At 34.4% G+C, this 21,007-nt stretch overlaps 1 protein-coding gene across 2 annotated transcripts; it reads right to left on the bottom strand.

The window, feature by feature from the left end:
• Positions 1–4,996: 4,996 nt before the first annotated feature.
• On the bottom strand, positions 4,997–20,960 carry LOC145986722 (regulator of microtubule dynamics protein 1-like). Of its 2 annotated transcripts, none has more exons than XM_083121052.1 (7): positions 20,846–20,960; positions 19,180–19,566; positions 15,900–16,044; positions 13,896–14,007; positions 11,147–11,361; positions 9,108–9,341; positions 4,997–8,399 (listed from the first exon to the last, which is right to left on the bottom strand). In XM_083121052.1, exons 2-7 carry the CDS (start codon positions 19,542–19,544, stop codon positions 8,337–8,339), a joined length of 1,134 nt encoding a protein of 377 aa, XP_082977178.1. In that variant the 5' UTR covers positions 19,545–19,566; positions 20,846–20,960; the 3' UTR covers positions 4,997–8,336. The 2 variants fall into 2 exon arrangements, with proteins under 2 accessions (XP_082977178.1, XP_082977179.1); XM_083121053.1 differs by lacking the exon at positions 20,846–20,960 and adding an exon at positions 20,424–20,505.
• Between the last annotated feature and the right edge of the window lie 47 nt (positions 20,961–21,007).

Raw genomic sequence — 21,007 nt, 5'->3', positions numbered from 1 at the left:
CCCACCCGCAGTACAACCCAGATCTCGCACATTGTGACTTTTTTTCTTTTTCCGAGGTTGAAAGAGCACCTGAAGGGACACCGTTACACCAGTTATGAGAAGATGCAAGCAGATGTGCATCGCTGGTGCCACGAGAAGATGTCTGATTTCTTCGCCAACAGGATGCAACAACATGTCAGACGTTAGCATTTGTGTGTTGACAATGATGGAGACTACGTGGAAAAGTAGTGACACCCTGGTAGAGGACATTACAAGCTTTAAGAAGAGATACAGTTCATGTAAGCATCTTGCATATTATTGATGTTATTGTGTAGGAGGCAAAACTTTTCGAAATGCCCTTGTAAAAAAAAAAGAAGGAACCAAAGTGCTGTACAATCAACCATAGTATTTAAAAGAAAAACAAACGTTAAACACAAAGTTTACCTTGGAAACAACAGAGAATAATTAATTTATATAAACTAGTATTAACATTAAGGAGCTGCTATAATTATCATTTTAAAATAATAATAATAAATACGAAAAACCTTTCCTAAAGGTTTGTTTGTTCATTCACAATTTACAATTTGCCAAAATTCAAAGAGGTTGGCTGAAATGCATGCCTTCACAGTTTGCTTTATGATTATATGAGATTTGTTCTTTGTGGTTCTACGAATAACAAAGGAAAAGGTACACTCAGTTACATATTTGTCATTTGGTATATTACACTGACGAAATGGGATACACGTGAAGCAGATGGAGGTGAATAAAATAGTTTCATGTAACACAAATATGTATTGTTGATACCGTATGAGTCTTTTCTCCACTAAGAGTTAATTCTTGTAACTGGATGTATATCCCTATTCATCTCATATTTCCCCAATGGACACACTAGTACTAAAACATCATTAAAGTGTAATTCCAGTACTTCCACGCAAAATGTTGGATATTTCCACATCAAAATTTGTACACAAAAGTTTCTTTACTTCGAAGAAGGCTGTCCAACAAAGTGCTCAAACAACATGTTGCAACACTTCACAATTTCAAATATTCCAGAGCTAATGCAGTCACAAATAAAAAAAAAATGTTTTCCAATAACCTTAAATAAGCGAAAACAATTATGATAAAGTATCTTGGAATGTTTACTTTCACATATTTTGTCCCATTGTGAATTTTTCATGATTGTAGAGAAAATTTGCATAGAATTTGCATTTAAATTCTCATCCCAACAATTCTCACATACCTCTTCCTTGGAACAGAGTTACATACAGATGAAATTTAATGTTTACTAGTCTTAAAAGCTAGCATATTAAACAGGGAACATTTTAACAAAATAATTTATTGTGAGCAAATTTCACAACCTACATATTAACATTTGGCCCCTACACTTTAAATTTACCTACATATACATATGCACAAGTCCAAGAAATTTAATGCAATGAACACAGTGAAAAGTTGAAGTTGCACCAAAATTTTTACTACTTGTTAATCCCCAATGAGCAATAATCCTATTTCTGTTCTTAGTGATAAATTTCAAATGAGAATATGCTGATGTTCCAGATACAAAGTAATCTTGAAATGGAAACATTTTATGCCTACATTGTATGTGCTGTTTGTTGGGGGGGAAAAACAGTTACACTATATATTTTGTACCTCATTCAACTATCATGTTTTACCACCAATAACTTTTAAGAGGATAAAATAAGCGAAAATTTGTTTGAAGACAAATCGAGAAGAGAACGTTGAAGGAATATGCAAAAAATATTATACATACTGTAGCAACTGACATAGAAATTGGGAAAAAAATCCTAACACATGACTCATTCTAATGACACGAGAAGCAAATATCGAGTTCATACACAGGGTACACAAAATACATACAGGATTACCAAAAAAATATTTAACAATGAATGAGAAGAATGCATATATATTAAGGATTTACCAATAACCTATCCACTTAGCCAATATAAAATTGCATATGTTCCTTGAATCAAATGAATGGTTAATTCTCTTCTGTAACCTGGTAAGTGCAATGGATTTTGCCTTACAAAAAGAAAGTATGTCTATGCATTTACTTCACAAAATAGGACAACATGTTTATATTCATAAAAATAACATGAAAATGAAACAATTTTGCACTAAATTACCAGCTATTTATAATGTATTGGATCCGTGAAATTATTATTGGCACTTTACCTATATGATGTGCCTCTATTGGCCAATCCAGGTAGAGTACCAATAATTAACCTGCCACATTTGCAATATATAATTTTATTTATGAAAAAAAAATCAACAATGCATAATATCTACCTTTAAATGTATGGAATGAATAGACTGGAATGATACAGCATAAAAACTACATATATATGTAATATGTATGTACCCATGTAATCAACACATGGGGAAGCATATATTAAACCAAAGCCTTAATACAATAGTATTACATCATATACACTTCCATTAATGTCGGGAAGAATTATAATATACAATTATCTGTGTTACTACCAGGTAACAATAATATTTTTTTTTTGATATAGTCCAATATTATCAACAATTTAATGTGAAAAATATTGAATGCAAAAATAGGTGTAAAAAAAAAGAAAAATCTAACAGCACCAAATCAATTTTGTATTTCAAACTCTGTACTCTAAAAAAATGGCAACCAAGATGGTTAGAATTAAATTACACCATTAAGCATTTAATCCTAATAAATTACTTGCATTTTACAGTGTAAAAGATGCAGTATTTAAAAAAATAATATAAGGCAAGATATGTTGCTTTTACTTTCAAATCAACTTTGGTACCTGACTAAATGCATGGCAAAATATACACAGTGTGACAATTGGAACACGAGACCTGGTTTAGTGATAATGCCATTTGAGAGAATGTAACTTCCGTCAAAATCATGCAAGCATGCACATTGCACTAGACAAATATATGGAAATAAGTCGTCATCTCAAACTGCATATTTCTGTAACATAAACAGTACAGCAGTGAAATAAACCCTTTGGAAGACAGCAAAACTTATATGGCATACATAACTACTGAATCAATTCTAATGAACTGAGGTATTTTGATATGTTACTGGCAACAATCCCCTATGACGTAACTCTCATTGTTAGGAGGAACCTTTTGGGCCAATAAAGCACTATTTTTACTATCCTTCTTGATTTCAATCTGTCACACCATGCAAGTTTACAAAGTCCTCATGGGCAAGAGCACTATTAAAAACTATAATATATATCAGATCATAAATCACTGTTAACTATTCTACTCACTTCTACAAGAATGAAACCACATTTGGAGTCATATCTTCATGAAATGATGTGAAGGGTAACTTTGAACATCATGACAATCTCCACTATACATAGGTTGAGAGTCTATCATGTACAATGCCACCTGAATTACAGAGGTAACTTACATCAGCTTATGTAAGGAATATGAGAAACAAACAAACAAACAACAACAAAAAAAACTATTTTTCTTAGTACAGGTTCTGAAAGTGGCATTTTTTTTCTACAAAATGCATGTTAATAAAAATTCATACATTTTACCAAAAGTATTTTGGGGTACTTAGTGCCATAGAAAATGTATTATATTTGATATGAAGTCCAATGTATTTTGACCGAATCTTCGATTTATGTACATAACATAACATATTGAACAGAATATGTTAATAAGTCACAATCAACCATCATTTCGAATATTTCATAACCATTTCTAACAAAAAACAGCAATTCTTGAGTCAGTCTTTAACACCAGAGGCATTTTGAACAATGTAGAATAATAATAATATATTATTATAGAACAAAACTAACAACATATTAAACATTACTATGAAAATAGAAAGAGGTATAGAATGACAAGTTTTATATAATCTTTCAGGTAATATTTTCATAACAATTATATTGTCACAAATTCACCTGATTCTACTGGTTTCTTTTTCTTCTTCTGAATTGCTCTTTCAAGACATGCGTAGACTGGGAGATTTTTTAAAGTACACAGAGTTTGGAAGTTTGTTTGCAATTACATGAACTGATGTACACTCATGTCAAAGTGACACATAATTCAACTATCTAACCATGTAAAGCATGCCACTTTTGTGAATAGATTACGCAGTGGTTCAGATCCTGCTTTGAACTGTGGGTTCATTCCTGGTTAGCTTTTCTGTGCATAAAGTGGACTTAAAACCAACTCAACAACAAAAAAAAATAACCTTTATGCAAACAGGAGTGTACTTGATACATTCTTTTAAGTGCAATTATCTACCTGATACATTTTTTTTACGTGCAATTGTCTTTTTAATGTAAGCTAGAGTGGCAATAAGAATCACTAAATAGTTATTGCAAAACTGAAAAGTTTTGTCTCACTTTTAGTAGTATCAATCAGCCGTCCCTCGCAGAGATTCTTTGAATGTCAATTTGGTCAACTGTAAGCATGCAAATTTGATCGAAAGTGGTACAAAAGGCAACAGCATTTCTGAACACTGTACTTGATGACAAGCTCTCACAATATTATAAAGGCATGATAAGCAAACAGGATGCTTATGTTCATTAAAAAAACTTTCATATTAGATGTAATCCAAGTATGTTTTACAACACATTATTTGTGTATAACAGCTACTAAAGAATGATATCATCCTACCATAGTAGGACCAGAACTAGGGATAAGACAAGGTATCAATTCAAAATTACAATAAATCTTGTGGAAAAGATTAATTTTGTGATTAAATGACAGATTGTTTACTATTTAACATTGTAAACTGTGCATTTGTTCTATTAAAAGTGGTGGCATTTACACAAACTATTTGTTTTTATCACCAAACCCATTAAAGATTGTTTTAAGTTCACTTTATTGTTTATCTCTTCACGCCTAATCATTCCTCTCAATTGAATGTAAGTGGGGTGTTCTTATATTTCTAACAAGAATAAACATATATTCAATTGGAAATTGTGTAACGTAAATTTTCTCTACTTCTGTCTTACTCCACCCCCCCCCCCCATTAGTCAACGGGACCTACTCCCCAGGATAGAGTGTGAAATCTGGTATCGCTAAGGTGAACGCCCCATTTAAGACTCCAGGAAACTGCCCTGGGATGGAACCTTACACCGAAGCATGCTGCTTAGTTTAAAGTCGGATCCTAACAAATGTGCAATGTCGAACTTGGGACCCCTTGATTACACGGCAACAGCATTGCCATCAGGGAGACCTATTAAGAGTTAAAAGAAATACAATCAACTCCATTTTGATGATATGAACAGGAAATTTGTACAAATATCACCACTTGTAACAAGAAATGTGCTCTATATTATTTTCAATAGGAAATAAAACTCATGGAAAAAAGTAACACAGACTATAATAGTGAAGTAAAATGATTGCTGGTGCCAATATCTTCTAGCAACAAACATAAAATGAAAACTTAAAAATATGTTTGATTGGTTCTGGTACCCAGAAGCAACGGTATAAAGCATGTTAACCATCACATGGATTTTAACAACAAAAATATATGAATCATTCGTTGCAATTGCTTGAAGTGTCAACACGTGGGAATAAAGGAACGACTTAAGATGACCGGACCCCTCTCCGATTTTCTTCATTTTTGGCATACTCACTAATTGAAGCTTCCTAATCATGAATCTGAAGTTAAAAATTGTCGGAAACGTCTAGAAATTGCAAAATAAGCTAAAATAAGGCGTTTGTTTTCGGAATGGAAACAGTCGATTTTCGCGAAATTTTTTGTTTCACAAGGAAATATATATATTCCTGATACTACCACGACACCAAATTTTAACTGTTTGCCTAACCTAACCGAAACTAACCTAACCACAAGTCAATGGTTCGTGGGGCTAGCGCCAATGGTTCGTGGGGCTAGCACCAATGGTTCGTGGGACAAGCATCAATGGTTCGCAATTATTTTGCAATTTCTAGACGTTTCCGACAAATTTTAACTTCAGATTCGTCATTAGCAGGCCTCAATTAGTAAGTATGCCAAATATGAAGAAAATCGGAGAGGGGTCTGTTCATCTTAAGTCATACTGGAATAAAAATATCTGTTCAAATGTTAGACTTCATTGAAAATTTGGCCAAATTATTATGTGCTCTGATGCATACTGCATATAATACAGTTTACATACCACGAATGGAAATGTATTCCTTTCGAATGACAATGTAGCCAGTAATTGCTTCACCACTAAAAAATACAACTGCACCCACCATACTCATTAGACCTAGACCCATGGAATTTTCATAAAATTGAAAGCACTGGTGAGAGTGTGTTCTTGTATGTGTGCATGAACATTGTTGGAGCAGGTGTGATTGGAACACTAAACTGTGCACAAGGAAATGGAGGCAGTTTTGTTCTTGATGCTAAAAAGGATCTTTACCTTTTATTGGATATAAAGTTACTTTCCTGGAAAAAGGCATAATACAGGAAGTTGCATAGTCACATATAAACACATCATGAATAAGTGCATTTGTCTAAGACAAGGCTAAATTAAAGGCACATAAAAGCTGTGCAGATGCAGCAACACCAATGGTTGAACTTTTAACCGAGCTGGGCAGTCATTTAATAGGAAACACAAGTACATCAGGATCACCATATGGAGGTTGGGAGTGACGGATGGAAGTGTACGACACTCGTTATCTGATAGCAGCCATAGGGTTGTGGATTTGAGAATCTCTTTAGCGAACAATACTGCATGCATCAAAGTTTCACGGAAATAGTAAAGAAACTGGCAAGTAAGATAAAGAAAAGAATATGCTATTGATTAAAAAATTAACACACGTTAAATACATGTGAAGAAAGACATTATTTTTTTAATGCACTGTGGTCAACTTCAGTAGTTTATTTAATTTTAATGTAATGATACAGAGGTGTCGGGCAGTTCTTGCTTGTTAGTACATACATTTTGCCTTCAAAGAAACTGTAAATGTGGGAAAAATTAACTTATCTTTATAGTGATATAACGAATTTCCAAAAGTCACAAAATCTATCAGTTTCAATTATGTATACAAATATACATGGCAGTTGTCTTCCTTATATATTTAAAAAAAGATAAATACATGTGGTAATAAAAATATAAATGACACACAGATTAAATTAATTCTCTACCACATTAATCATGTTTAATATTTATTATGAAGCATGTGGGAACATGCATAGTAGGGAAATAATTTTATCTTCTCCACAGAGAATTTAAATTTTGTAATAATATTCTAAAATTTTATTAACGAAAATTCTTCGCAAATAGGTGGAATGTACAAATTCAAAGCTGTAACAGGTGTTATAATCCTCATCATGTTGAGCTATTATTATTTACATAGCATATTGTTCATGAATTGTTCTTGGTTGTTACAATTAAATCAGTCATATCATGGTTCTTCTATTTATAATATTTTGGGGGGAAAGTTTTTGAATAATTAAATTTCAAAATATACAAGAAACAACATGCATGGATATTTTTTCTTACATTCCAAAGTGCTTTATAGGAACAAAAGCTACAGTACATTAAATTAAAAGTAAATCAGAATAACAAATCTTATTTTTTACCTGAATTGTAAATAAACTGTCATTGTTCAATGCATCACATAACATTCTTTCCACTTATCACATGTTAGAAACATTTCAAAGTTATTATTTTAATCTTTTTATCACACATAGCTATTATACAGTAGTATTCATACATTTTCTTACAGTATGAAAAATCACAATGTTCTGCTTTCTTTTAGAATAGAATGCTTTTCTACATTTCATGACTTCATGTTGCAGCACTGCATGGCACATGCAAATTTTTATAAAATGAAATAAGAAACTTAATGAAATGCATAAATTTCATTGAAATAAAATGCTGAAGACACACTTAAACTGGTTTGCCACAAAAAAAAATGTGTGTTGCTCCTAACGTAAACTGTACATACAATAAACATCACATACCTCAGTAACAAAACTACTTTTGTTAAACTTTAAATAGAACCATCTTTCCTTTACTGCAATGTAGTTGTAAACCCATATGTCAACTCTTAACTGGCTTGGGAAGGTAACAAGTATAAAAATATGGACAGCTTTAAGAGATAAATACTGGCACATTTTCTGATCTATACACACACACATACACACACTCTTGACAACAATAACAACAGTTTCCATATTTTACAGCATTGTTAATAACCACTGTTTGTACTGTGTTTCACAAACGCTTGCTTTGCTAAACCAAAATAAAATATTAACAACATATAACTTTCATAGTTCTTATAACTATAAATATCCTATCTGCTGTACAGTTGCTTTGTATATACATACATGTGTAGTTCAGTCAATTTAAGTAGTTAGGACTTGGAAGTGTTCTAAGTTTCTACGTTGATCACAACCTGTAGGATTCATATTTGCTCCTAAGGTTCTGAACTTCCTCTTCAGCTTGCTTGTCCTGCAAAATTTATAATTATTATTATTTCATACAAAAAGTGAATCTTAGCTGCTACTGTTCTATGCACTTAATTAAAAATATTTGAAATATTTAATTTCTAATAGTTTTTTCTAACACCCTATGATACTGATGGGGTGGAAGGACAGAATAATAAAAAGTCTGCATACACAGAGCTGACTCTAGGGAGGGGAAACTATGGCACTCGCCCGAGACCCTGCACTTCAGGTGGGTCCCATGTCAGCTCCTGACTTGTTTGTACATACTGAAATCATGATGTGAAAATATTGTTACATATGAAACAATGCAATTTCACTACAGCATCAAAATTCAATGAAAAGTACATAAAAGAGAATTATGATACAGAACGAAGCTGGATATGATTTAAAAATGCCACTTTGATAGCGAAAATAATACTTGGATAGTGAACACACCCAGTTTAGTAATTAAATATAATGTGTCGCACCAGTGGCGGAAATGAAAAGAAACCACAGTTTAGAATTTTTTATTAGCCTTCAGCACATTCTGCTTATTCCTCTTAAGTAAAAATACAAATTTTATAAATTATTTCTTTTATTACTGTAATAATCTTTATATAGGACACTTGTACTTCAGACTACGAAAAAAATCTCTGCACCCACGTAAGGCCAGCCCTGTGCAAACATGAAGAAAACTAAAATACTGAATCCTAATAGCAGACTCAAAACTTACTTCTGCAGACTCCACTGGGATAGCAGCTGCCTTGTCCAGCCACTCAATGGCTTTGCTGTAGTTGCTCATCTGAATGTAAGACTTGGCGAGAAACAGACGATTCTCCTTCCACGGTTTAGGACTCAGCTTCTCAGCTTGGAGGAAGCACTCCATGGCTTTGGCAAAGTCTCCATTTGGAGGTTCGGCAAAGAATGTAGCTGCAAGCTTCCTTTCGATCCAAGATAACATGGCTACCTGAAGATGGACACAGTTTCAGAGTTCAGTTAAGAGCTAAGCATGTCAACTATGTGTCTTCCTGTAAAACCAGGAGCATAAAATTACTTGCAGAACACGTATTGTTAAATATGCTTTTAAAATATCAACATTTTGCTGACTTCCCACCAGCATTATCAAGGTTCAAACAGAGGTTAAAGACTGTTGACTGTAGATGGAACATTATTGCACCTACGTACATGCATGCAATACGTCATTTTATGCTCCTCGTTGTGTACAGATAAGGCAAACATGTTATGTTCAGTGCATGGTGTGAGAAGTTATTTATGTGAATGCCTCTGCTGTTACATTACAAACCTCTATGACAGAGGCGTGGCGTGCATGTAACCAGTGTTACCGCAGGTAACAGAAAAATGTAAAGAAATTAAAAGTTTTTTCTCAATAAAATAACAACATTGGTAAATAAGTTAACCGACAGCATCGCAGTTTAGTGTATATTGCAGAGGACATTTTTTCTTCAGCCGACAAAAGCGAAGAGACAGGCCGTTCCACTACCCTCAAGAGGCAACAGGAGGAAAGGGTGCCAATGGAAGGGAATGGCGGGGAAAGACTTGAGGAGGCAAGTGTGCTAGGGGGTTATTCATATGCCTGTTTAGGGGCCCTGTTGCAGCTGCGGCCTACAGGATCAGCAAGTGTTGTCACATTGGATTTCCAGAAAAGAGCTAAATCCCACCTAAAACGGGGATACTCTTTCTCTGAAGCAACAAAAGCTAGACTGCAAAGCCAAAGCTGGATTTAACTACAACTGAAACCATTTACGTAATAGTCTAAAATATAAGTACTTGATACGATTCGTGATTTGGACAAACCTTGCTCCTAAAATCTAAGTTGGCAACAGTAGAACGTACATCTGGACTTCCCTTCCACTGCTCAAGGAGGGGAATTCTGTCTGCTCAACGCAGAAACGTCAAGCTGACCCGAATGTGTGGTTCTTCCTCCCCTTTCCACCTCTTTGCAAAGAAACAGAGATGGTTAACAAGGCTTGACTAATATTCACTGGATTTTCGTGGTAACTCTATCATGAGTGGTAGATCTTTCTACAAGTGATTGTGGCTAAATAAATCACTGAGCGGATTAAAAAAGAACGAAATGAACAAAAATCCAGATCAAAGGCATGTTTTTTTTTAGGGGGTAGGGTGGAGATGATAACTTCTGATGACCGGTAACACTTTTGAAAAAGTCACGCCACGCCACTGCTCTATGGCTAGAAAGCTACATTTTGGTATATTGCAAACAATGTCGAATTTAGAACGGCTGGTCTTGGGGTTCCCTTCCTTGCCCCACCAAAAGAGTAGCCAAATTCTAGAAATAAATAGGTGGGGTGTAAGGGGTGACCTATCTTCAGAGATACCCAAATATCAACCTCTCTTCCACATAGTACATCCTGGACTGCATTCAGACTAACAAAACTCTGGTAACTCCCAATCAGCGCAATCACCGGTGGGGCTTGTGTTGTCTGCTCATGTGTTTGCGTTGTCCTTTCATCAATTTCATCTTCTCATTCATCCTAATTTTCACGATTAGCCAAATGTGGCAGTAAAATCAATCATAATCAATCAAGAAATAAATAGATAAAATGTTTTTATGCTGTTTACTTGTTGAATTGGTCATGTTTCACCATTCTCCTACTTCTTTCGAAGTTTGTTGCTGTGATGAGAACAAATGATTAATGAAGCTTATTTACTTTTGCTGTAAGATGTTAAAACATTGGGTGAAGGTGAATTCGATGCTTCTAGCAACCTTGCACACATACACTCATTGCTCACCTCATATTCAAATCTGCCTAGAAGATGATGTAGCGATGGGTCTTTCGGCCTTAGCTCTAGTGCCCTATCCACATGCTGCTTGAACACATATCCATCTTCAATCTTCTCCTTGTTCCCCAGAAATTCACCTCGACTGCCCACAGTCACAGCGAACCATTTATGAGCCTCAGAATGATTGTCGTCAATTTCCACAGCCTTCTTTGCAAACTCAAGTCCTAAAACAGAGATAAAATTATTAGTAGCCAATTATACAACAGCTACAGTACATAGTTGTCACGTGTGAGAATTTTCTCCTTATCCTATAACAGATTTTAAATACCAGTGTGTCATTCAGGAAAATACTTGAAACCTTTATTCTGGGATGCACAATATAATAACCAATTAATTTCGTGCCTGCTTTTTCAATATTTCCTATCTCATTCACTCACAGGTAGATTTCCATGGCTTTTCTAAGGAGTCTTGCATATTTCTTCAATATGCACTTGTTTGAAAGATGAACATCTTATTTTTCAACGTAGTCTTCACAGCAATTTAGGCACTTATCTAAGATTGGGACTAGAATCTTTTATGCCCATCAGGTAAAAATTTGGTGTTTTGGAAGTTGATGGCACTGTTTCACTGCTCTTTAAATGCCATCATTGTTCTGGAATCTGTGGTCACCAAGAGTGTCTCAAGTACTAGATCAGGACTACATGGTGGATGTTCCAAAGTCGCTCACTGAAAAACATTGTATTGTGGAGGAACAATACACCTTTCATCAGTAGTGCAGGATGGTTATGTCTAATGGAAGCTCTTAAAAGTTCCAGTGTTGCACCATAGAACAGCTGTAATACTTGTTGCTTCCTTTTCCAGGAAACCAGTATCAAAACATGCTTGTATAGTTCATGGTGCATCTATGGGAGTATTCCCAGTGAAAACACGTTTAAGAAAATTTTGGCTGCTAATAGCATATCATTTTACAAGTTACAAGGCACAAGCCATTCCCTGAGCCTTATGGTCTTTACAAAAGCATCACAGGATCCACTTTATGAAATTGAAATGATCAATAATTCACTGAGTTTTTAGAAATAACAGTCAAATCATTTGTAAGTTTTCCCTGCTACACACAATATACATGAAGGAGGGCCACAAGGTCTAAAATAGTCACCACAGACTGGAAAAATTTTCACAGCCACACATGATGCAATTTATTTAGAAGGGATGGTTGGGTCAGTGGGTTTGGTTGCAATCATGGCTGATGTGTAAGCCCTCTTCCATCTTTTCTATACCTAGATGTTAGTGGATTGGGATAAGGGGTGAATAACTGCAGTTACTGAAAGGGATATTGTGATTTTTGGTATGGACGACAACAGTGAATTCGATCAGGTGGAGGAACAGAGGTGGTTGAGGGCTGTGGATGCTTCCCACAGATGCTGCAGGTAAGGATATAGTTGACGTTTGAGGTGTTCCTTTGGGGGTGAAGAGTGCAGGGTGGCCACTCTAGGACCATGATAAAATTCAAGTATAATTCCCAGATTTCAAAGCAAACTTTCCAAAAATTCAAGGGTGCAAGCAGATGTTTCTATATTTCAACTTTATGTATTACCTCCTCTCACCACCCACACACACGAATATATTACCAATTTAAAGGGTTTGTGTGATTACAATGAATCCAAAAATTCCAATTCAATTCAATTAAATGGTACATATACCATTAAAAATATGCAATTTAAGGTGTGGAATTTACATTTGCCATTTAACATACTCAGACTCGAAATACATCTACAAACACAAGTTACAAATGTTACAGAATATACTAATCAACGACAAATTGTTAATTGTACAAGAATTTCAAACTCAAATTTACCTAATCAACTTTATGATATCTTATCTTGCAATAATCTACCTGCCAGATAGATTGGTCTGCAAAGGACATTAACAAAGTAAACGCACTGAGAGAATTCTGTTTTATTTTTCACACAATTTTCTTTTCTTTTCCTTTCTCGATAAAGATATAAGCTAAACTTCTAAAAACTTGCCTCGGGGCATTTGTAAATGTATGAATTCATTTGGATTAATAAAAGTTGCAATTTTCCATGTCTACGGAGAAAAATTCACGTAGAATTCATGCATAATTCCCGGAGCCAAAAATTCACGCATAATTTGCAGAATTCCCGGTGAGTAGTCATTCTGCAGTGACAGTGTGAATCAGCAAGGTATGAGAACTGACAAAAATGGGGCAGGTTTTCACCTTTGACTGCAAGTAGAGGGGCATTGTTTGTGAGGTGAAGGCATTTTGTGGACCAAGATGTTTGTGATGTCAAGATCTCTCTAGAGAATGGGAAAGAGAGAACACAGGATGTGTCTGATTTTGTTGAGGTGTTGGTGTTAGGTTTCTTGACAGGAGTGTGTGAGGCAGTTTGGAATAGATATATTAGTATCTATATTTTGGTGACTAGAGTGGAAGGATAACCACGGTTGAGCAGGAAGATCCTATGTAAACCTCTTCATGTGCAAATTTCAAGAAGATTATCTGGATACCCAACCCTTAAAACTACTCCTCAGGTTCAGTTTTATCGATGACTTTTTCATGCTCTGGAAATGTGGAGAACCACTTTTATAGGACAACTCAACCAATTCAGTTCCATGAAGTCCACCTGACCCAACTCCTATCAAATCACCTCCCCAACAGAACTACACCCTCCACCTCAAATGCAAGCTTATCTGATTGCTAACACTATATTGTCTGTGAATGAAATTCTAAACTTACCTTCCAGAATATATTCTTTCTTTTTATCTGCATCGCCTTCAACTCCACAAATAGAGCCCATCATATGTGAAGCTTTTGCTAGCCTCCACAACACCTCAACGGAATTAGGATGCTGCAAAGCATGTGAATATGTTTAGAAATGTTTCTTCATAATTGCACCAAAAAAAATCAATTTATGATGTAAATGTATGTCCTGTGCCAATTTGCATCAGCTAATTGTTCCGAGAGTTTTGCCATTTACTTAAAAGAGGCAAAAATGATCTTCATATTCTATTGATATTTAGATTATATTATATTTTACCTCTTGGGTTAATTGTGACAATGAGGATTAATGATAATAATCTGATGAAATGGATTGATTCATTGATTTGGATTATTTTACTTTGCTTTTCTCCCACTTTTTGGCTAATCACGAAGATGAGGATAAGTGATGGATGAAATTGATAAAGGGCACTTTTGAAGAACCCAGTGGCATTGTAGCATGCTGTGCTAACCCCTCTACCACGGAGGTTGGCCTGATGAAATTTATGATTTAGACAAACACAATGATACATCCATGACCTTGCAGCATTTGAACCTAGGATCTCCTTGGACTTTGTAGCATGTTAAGCTGACAACTCTGTCATCTGCATATTGGAACAATGACTGAATTTGAATTATCTTCTTCCACGTACATTTCTTAATATGTGGTACACATGGAATGAAATTTAGTAAGATGTTTCCCCAACTGAGATCTAATCTAATCTAATGAAGCTCACTTTCTAAATATTGACAGAGATGGAATTAAAACAAAGATTAAGATTAACTTTGAAATTTAAAAAAAAACATAACCATCTTGTATATAAGAAGAAATGTGACTAGCAATTTGCCATCCAAGCTTCCACGTCCGAATCATTTTCTGGCTATGGGTTCTTTTTTACGAGTTTCTCCATTAATTTTATAGAATCATCACTCATCCTCATTGTCATAATTAGCACTGCCATTGGCAGAAAAGCACGATGTGATAAGACAAGTACAAAACAAATAAAAATATTACATGATTTTCTTTTATTTTTCATTAAAATTAATAAAACAAACCTAATAAAATAAATAAGCAATACATAAATAAATATATAGTTGCATTTATATCAATTTCTAAATAAGAATCAGCAAATAATCAACATAAAGTTAATATTGGACTAAAAAATTAAGATAAATCTTCAACAAACTGAGCTTTATGGAGACAAATAAGAATATTTACTTTATATGTTCATCTTTCCTATATATAAGCACGAATGTAAAAAAGACACAGAGCACACACACGTATAGATGAGATTTAAAAAATCCAACATTTTGCCACACTCCCGGAAGAATTGTCAGAGTAAAAGGAAGTCTAAAACAGAAGTAAGAAAAGTTGGAGAATTTTTTATAGTTTTATCCATATGGTGTATTCTTCTTTTAACATTCCTGCTTCATACATTTAGACAAGCATACCCTGTTCAGTACTGTAGCACTAAGACATCATCTACGTGAATATATATTTATTAATGTTGCAACTTGTTTGCATACAAATAATTATTTATATGTATTTTTAGAAGATGATACAACATAGTATCATGAGGAAAGATAAACCAATGTTTTCTTTTGTCACAATCTCACGTGATTGTATGTATTTTAATTTGCAGTCACCGGCACTTCTGAGTTGTAATGATCCCACTGACTTTCAATAGAATCGCTACAACACACTATTACTTCTTTCTCAGTTGTGGAAAATGCAAACCTATAATGAATATATTCAGAAATAATGCAATAATTTATATTTTAAATAATGTGCAGAAATTCAGCAAGAACTACAAATTACGAAACAGATCTGTCAATTGAAAGTAGCATGTATTTCCAACATGGTTTTTAGTTGCAAAACAGAGAGTGAATATGCTGGTAATAATAATATGCTATGTAGGGACTATTTTATTCCAGTGTGTGTTTTTATAAAGCTAAGAAACTGAATGCAAATGTCGAACTTACCTCACATTCTGTTTCTATTAGCATATCATATGCTACTGTTTTGTCGTGTGAACTTCCGGTAAACAATTTATCTACTTTTGTAAACAGATCATTGAGTACTGGGTCTACTTCTTTGTTTTCCGTTGGCTCAGCATTGTAACCAATACTAACGAGGAAAAAAGGAAAGGCAGAGAAATAAATACAAAAGATGTTAAAATAAATGTTTAATCTTAAAATATCAATTTATAATGTACATTACATAAATAACTTCTTATAAATAAATTGTTCTGAAATAAAGAAAACTTGGTCCTTGCTATACCCCAGAAAGAAGTGAAGATAAGAATTAAATATTGGAAACAGAACAGGATTTTTTAATTAACAATTATACACTTGAATGTGAAGATATACTAAAATCAAGGGAGCACTACAAATTTTGAAAGCCTTTAATGATATGATAAAAGGGTTCTCAATGATATGCATAATAATTGCAAATGAAATCAAGGAAATACTCATCATTACAAATATGGTTTCAGGATGACTGAAAATATCTTATGGCATTATGATATACAAGGATAATGAAAAGAATTTTGAGATTATAAACGCATATTTCACTTAAATATATCAAAATGATTCAAACGTTAAAATGGGGCAAAGGAAGCAAGATGTAGTCATGATATGTCATGTACACATTACATAGCACTCTCAGTTTTGAGATTAGCAGTAACAATGGAGCACATATTGAAACTTACTAAGATGAAACCTTCAGCCATTTTAACACTAGAATCAGTTAGATATCCTTACAGTCTTTGAGTAAAACAATTTTACAATTCCAGTAATTGTATGGTTTTATCATAATCATACCTCTCAACATCACCTTTGGTCAGGAAGAACAATTTTCTAAATAATAGCTAAACCCTTAACCTTCTAAACGTAAAAGAGGTTAGAGTGTATTCATGTATTGTTAGTCACCAAAACCAACATCAGTATTGGAAAATATCTCAAATTTAACTAAAAATACTGGCAGGTATTTTTCTCGAGGGATATCTGAAGACTAGGCTACATAAAATGTAGATAGACCCTTTAGAGTAGTTCAGACATGTTGAAAATGATGTCATATGCACAATTTTTCATTGTAATTAAGTGAGTTATTATTTATTCTATCTCATAAGTGAATCTAAGAATATTTCATATCTCCACTCTGGTACATTGATATGCTCTAGCTGCAATGTGATATTTATATTCTAATGGTTACCAGCACCAATAAAGTTCCAACTTCCTTATGCTGGACGACTTGTAGAATCACAAGGAAAATGTTTCAAAATACGTGTGAATTAAAGTTTGACATTTGTAGAACATGTATAAGTTGGTTTGAAATCCTGAAATCAGTCACTACACAGAAATTTAATTCTGAATTAATTATCTTCAATTTTTGGATGCTGGAATCATGTAAAAAAAAAAAAAAAGCTGAGAATACTAAGTCGGATTAAAAAATATTAAATTACCTGCTTAACCTACTGAGGCAAGAATTTTCATTGGGTGGGAGGGCATATGTTACAGTAACAAAAATGGATGGAATAGAGACATGAACCTTACACTGGGTATTAACTTTGTCTATGTGGATATTTTTGAAACATTTAAACAACAAAACCATGCTCTGCATTAAGAAACAACATGCAGAAAAAGTTATTATAAATGTTTTTGTATGAAGTAAAAAGAAATATGGATAAAAGACAGCTATAGAGTCACTTGAAATAATTTTTGATGTGTATCGATGATCTCTGTGGGTATTTATCGAAATGATAAAAGAACAATAAATGTATGTGCATTTTATGCATTACAGACTATTTATTGGATTAATTATGACATTTTCATAATAGAGTATGATTTTTTGAAATTACAAGGTGTACTACCAACATTGCTCATGCTAGATGGCAGCAGCACAGGTGCCAGACATCTGGCTATGTAATTCAATCAATACCCAGATGAAAGAAAAGGTTTGAAATTTATTATACAAAAAGATAGGTAGGTTAGTTCACGTATGATAGATTTCAACTATTTTCTTTCATCTGGGTACTGATTGAATAGCTTAGCCAGGTGTCGGGCACACCTGGTACTGCCTATGGCATGAACAATGTGGCAGTACACCTCGTAATTAAAAAAAAAACATATTTTATTATAAATATGTCATCATTGGGGGGGGGGGGGGCTCCCCGATGGTGCAGTGGTAGCGTCGTCACCTTGTAATCAAGGGGTCCCAGCTTCGATAACCAGTGGAGGCACATAGTGGTTTGGATCCCACTTTAAACTGTAGGTCCAGTCCTGATTAGGCTTACTGTGCATAAAGTGGACTTAAAACACCAAATCAATCAATCAATCATAACACAATAAATCATCTGTAATGTATAAAAATGAATAAAAATCTATTGTTCTTTTTTTCAATTTGATAAATACTGGTAAAAATTTACTATCCTTCGGACACCTCTAATATTTTCGTTTCGTCAATTTTTGACATTCGTACTTATGTATCTGCTTTGTGGAACATTCCTGAAGGTGTATCAACGTTGTTTTGATGAAATTTGAACTATGTTTCCTAACCTAACAGAACTAACCTAACCACGTGCCAATGGTTCGTGGGGCTAGCGCCAATGGTTCGCAATTATTTCCAATTTCTGGATCCTGATACTAACACGACACCAAATTTTAACTATGTTTCCTAACCTAACAGAACTAAACTATCCACGCGCCAATGGTTCGTGGGGCTAGCTATTCTCCGTCAGAGAATTAATTTTCAACGAACATGAATTTCAGCTATGAAACATTCCCACATCACACAAAACACTTTCCCGATGTTCGATAATGCTACAGGAACTTATTACAGTAAGTAGTTTCATCTGTAAAAATAAATAAATGTGTCCGAAGGATAGTAAACTAGTACCCATAAATGAGTAATACTACCCAACAAGATAAAAAACTGGAATGGAAACTGTGGCAGTTCACACCATGTGCTGAGTCATGCACTAAAGTTAGTTTTCATTCCAATTAAACGTTGCATCTCGAATACAACTTCCTGCGCATGCATTTTGCCTCTGAATGACTTCCCACATCCACACCATCTGGATTGTCACATTAAAACTGAACCCCGTGGTCTTTGCAAGTCGCTTCTATGTATCCAAGTTTTACCTGTACCGTTTCTGAAGCCTAATTCAAAGGATTTTAAATAACTGATTTCAGACAAGACTTAATAATTCTTGAAAACAAATGCCTGTCACAAGAACTGTGAACATACTAACATAATACTTACAGTTCCTCATTGTCTGAAGAAAAATCAAAAAATTCATCATCATCTTCCTCTTGGCTCCAATACACACTCATGTCCATATCACTATCAGCACCCGCATCAACAACTGAATTATGAGGATTATTTTTAGCACTGCCTCGAAATCTAGATCCATTGGCACATTTCCTTTTATGCTTACGGAATTCTTCCAGTTGTTCCTTTATTTCAGCAACAGTCATACCAAGTCTCTCCAAATCTCTCTGTAGTAGCATTCGTCTTCTTTCTGCATACAGCTGATGGTAGAGAAAGATTCCAGCTGCACCCAACACTACGCCAGCACCTACTGCAGCTGCCAGTAGGCCACGGTAACGTAGAAAATCTGCATTCATCTTCAGTTTGCAGCCAGAGTGCCTGTAGAGCAATATGCATATTTCAATTACTAATTACTTAATTCGTTTAGTGATCAACTGTCAGTGCCTACAGTAATACATCACCACGGACAAAAAAAAATAGATTGACTTCTAGGCAAATTAAATGTTGTTGAATTAATGTTACATGGAAGATTAAATAACATTTTATCAATAACTTACGAAAAACTCTATATTTAAAGCATACTTTTTAGGAATTTCATCAGCATATCAGGTGTGACTATTGGTATGATTCTGCATGCTGTACAGGAGAAGGGTATTTCTAAGGTGCAAAAATGATTAGGCCTCTAATTTTGAAGACAAAGTGGGATGGAAACACTACATGCCGAGGTATGGTAGTGAAACTGTGACCACCATTTTTCGTGTTACCGAAGGCAAAAAGAAACTAAGAAAACTTACTCGATATATCGCAAATAGAGCTTATTTTCGTGAAATAAGCAAAATGCCACCTTCAGCAATGTTTCTCAATGCAGAATACGTAAGTAGGACTATTTAAATTAAATGAACTAGCAAATTTCAGCCGTTTGTCCGATACGAGAAATTTACCCTTTTTTTTTTTTAATGAATTGAGCACATAACATTTAATGTTGATGGTAACTCAAATGTCTCCTCAATGGCGTAGTGGTAACGACGTCGCCTTGTAATCAAGGGGTCCGGGCTCGATACACGATGGAGACTGCATAAAATGAACTTAAAAACAAATACTAATACCTCAAAACATTGATTGGCATATTAAGTGAAAGTGAATACTTTATTTAAATTCGGTCAATCAACAAACTGTTGTCACTCGTTATGATTTGAATTATATATTATTTCTAATTTATTCCATGCTGTTCTTACTAAATAAAAATTCCTCGCGCTTCTTGCAAACCTATCTACACACATCACTATAACACATTTCTTGCTTAACGTTTCCTTTTCTTATTCCCCGCCACTTCGAACTTTCACTATCGTTAATTTGCACTATCATGATGAAAGTTACGCCAAACTTACTTACGTACGTTACACCTTATTTATTTTTCGAAATACAAATTGTACACAAAAAAATATGTAAAAAATAAATAGCAAGGCTATTACATGGAGAATTCTGACGTGTTTATTCTAAGTAGGTCTTCCTAAGGAGTTCTCATAGGAGTTCTGTACGCACGAAACAGAGAAAGTTATGACATGGTATATATTCTTGGTTATGATTTCCAAGTACAGCGCCTTAGAAGTGCAGATATATTTTGTGAACCTCTGTGTTTAAAGCTAAAAACACTTACCCAACTTAATACGAATAAGCTGAACCTCCTTCCTAAATTAGAAGAAATTACCGCATTAATATGTTCTTGAACAAGCAATCTGTAATGACTTGCAAGCAGACGCCACAGTCTGCATCTGCGTGCAGCATAGGTATGAAAAACTGCCGTTGATTAAATGCGGAC

The sequence above is a fragment of the Lepisma saccharinum genome, chromosome 4 (genome assembly GCF_977018435.1).
Source record: "Lepisma saccharinum chromosome 4, izLepSacc3.1, whole genome shotgun sequence".
NCBI lineage: Eukaryota > Metazoa > Arthropoda > Insecta > Zygentoma > Lepismatidae > Lepisma > Lepisma saccharinum.
This window is presented reverse-complemented; position numbering and strand designations above follow the sequence as displayed.

Excerpts from the sequence above, each read along its gene's own strand:
- LOC145986722 (XM_083121052.1), bottom strand. The coding sequence starts at position 19,544 with ATGAATGCAGATTTTCTACGTTACCGTGGCCTACTGGCAGCTGCAGTA. Across the intron at positions 9,342-11,146 it reads TAGGCAGATTTGAATATGAG|GTAGCCATGTTATCTTGGAT; the intron begins GTGAGCAATGAG and ends GTCCATCTTCAG. Across the intron at positions 8,400-9,107 it reads TCCCAGTGGAGTCTGCAGAA|GACAAGCAAGCTGAAGAGGA; the intron begins GTAAGTTTTGAG and ends TAAATTTTGCAG.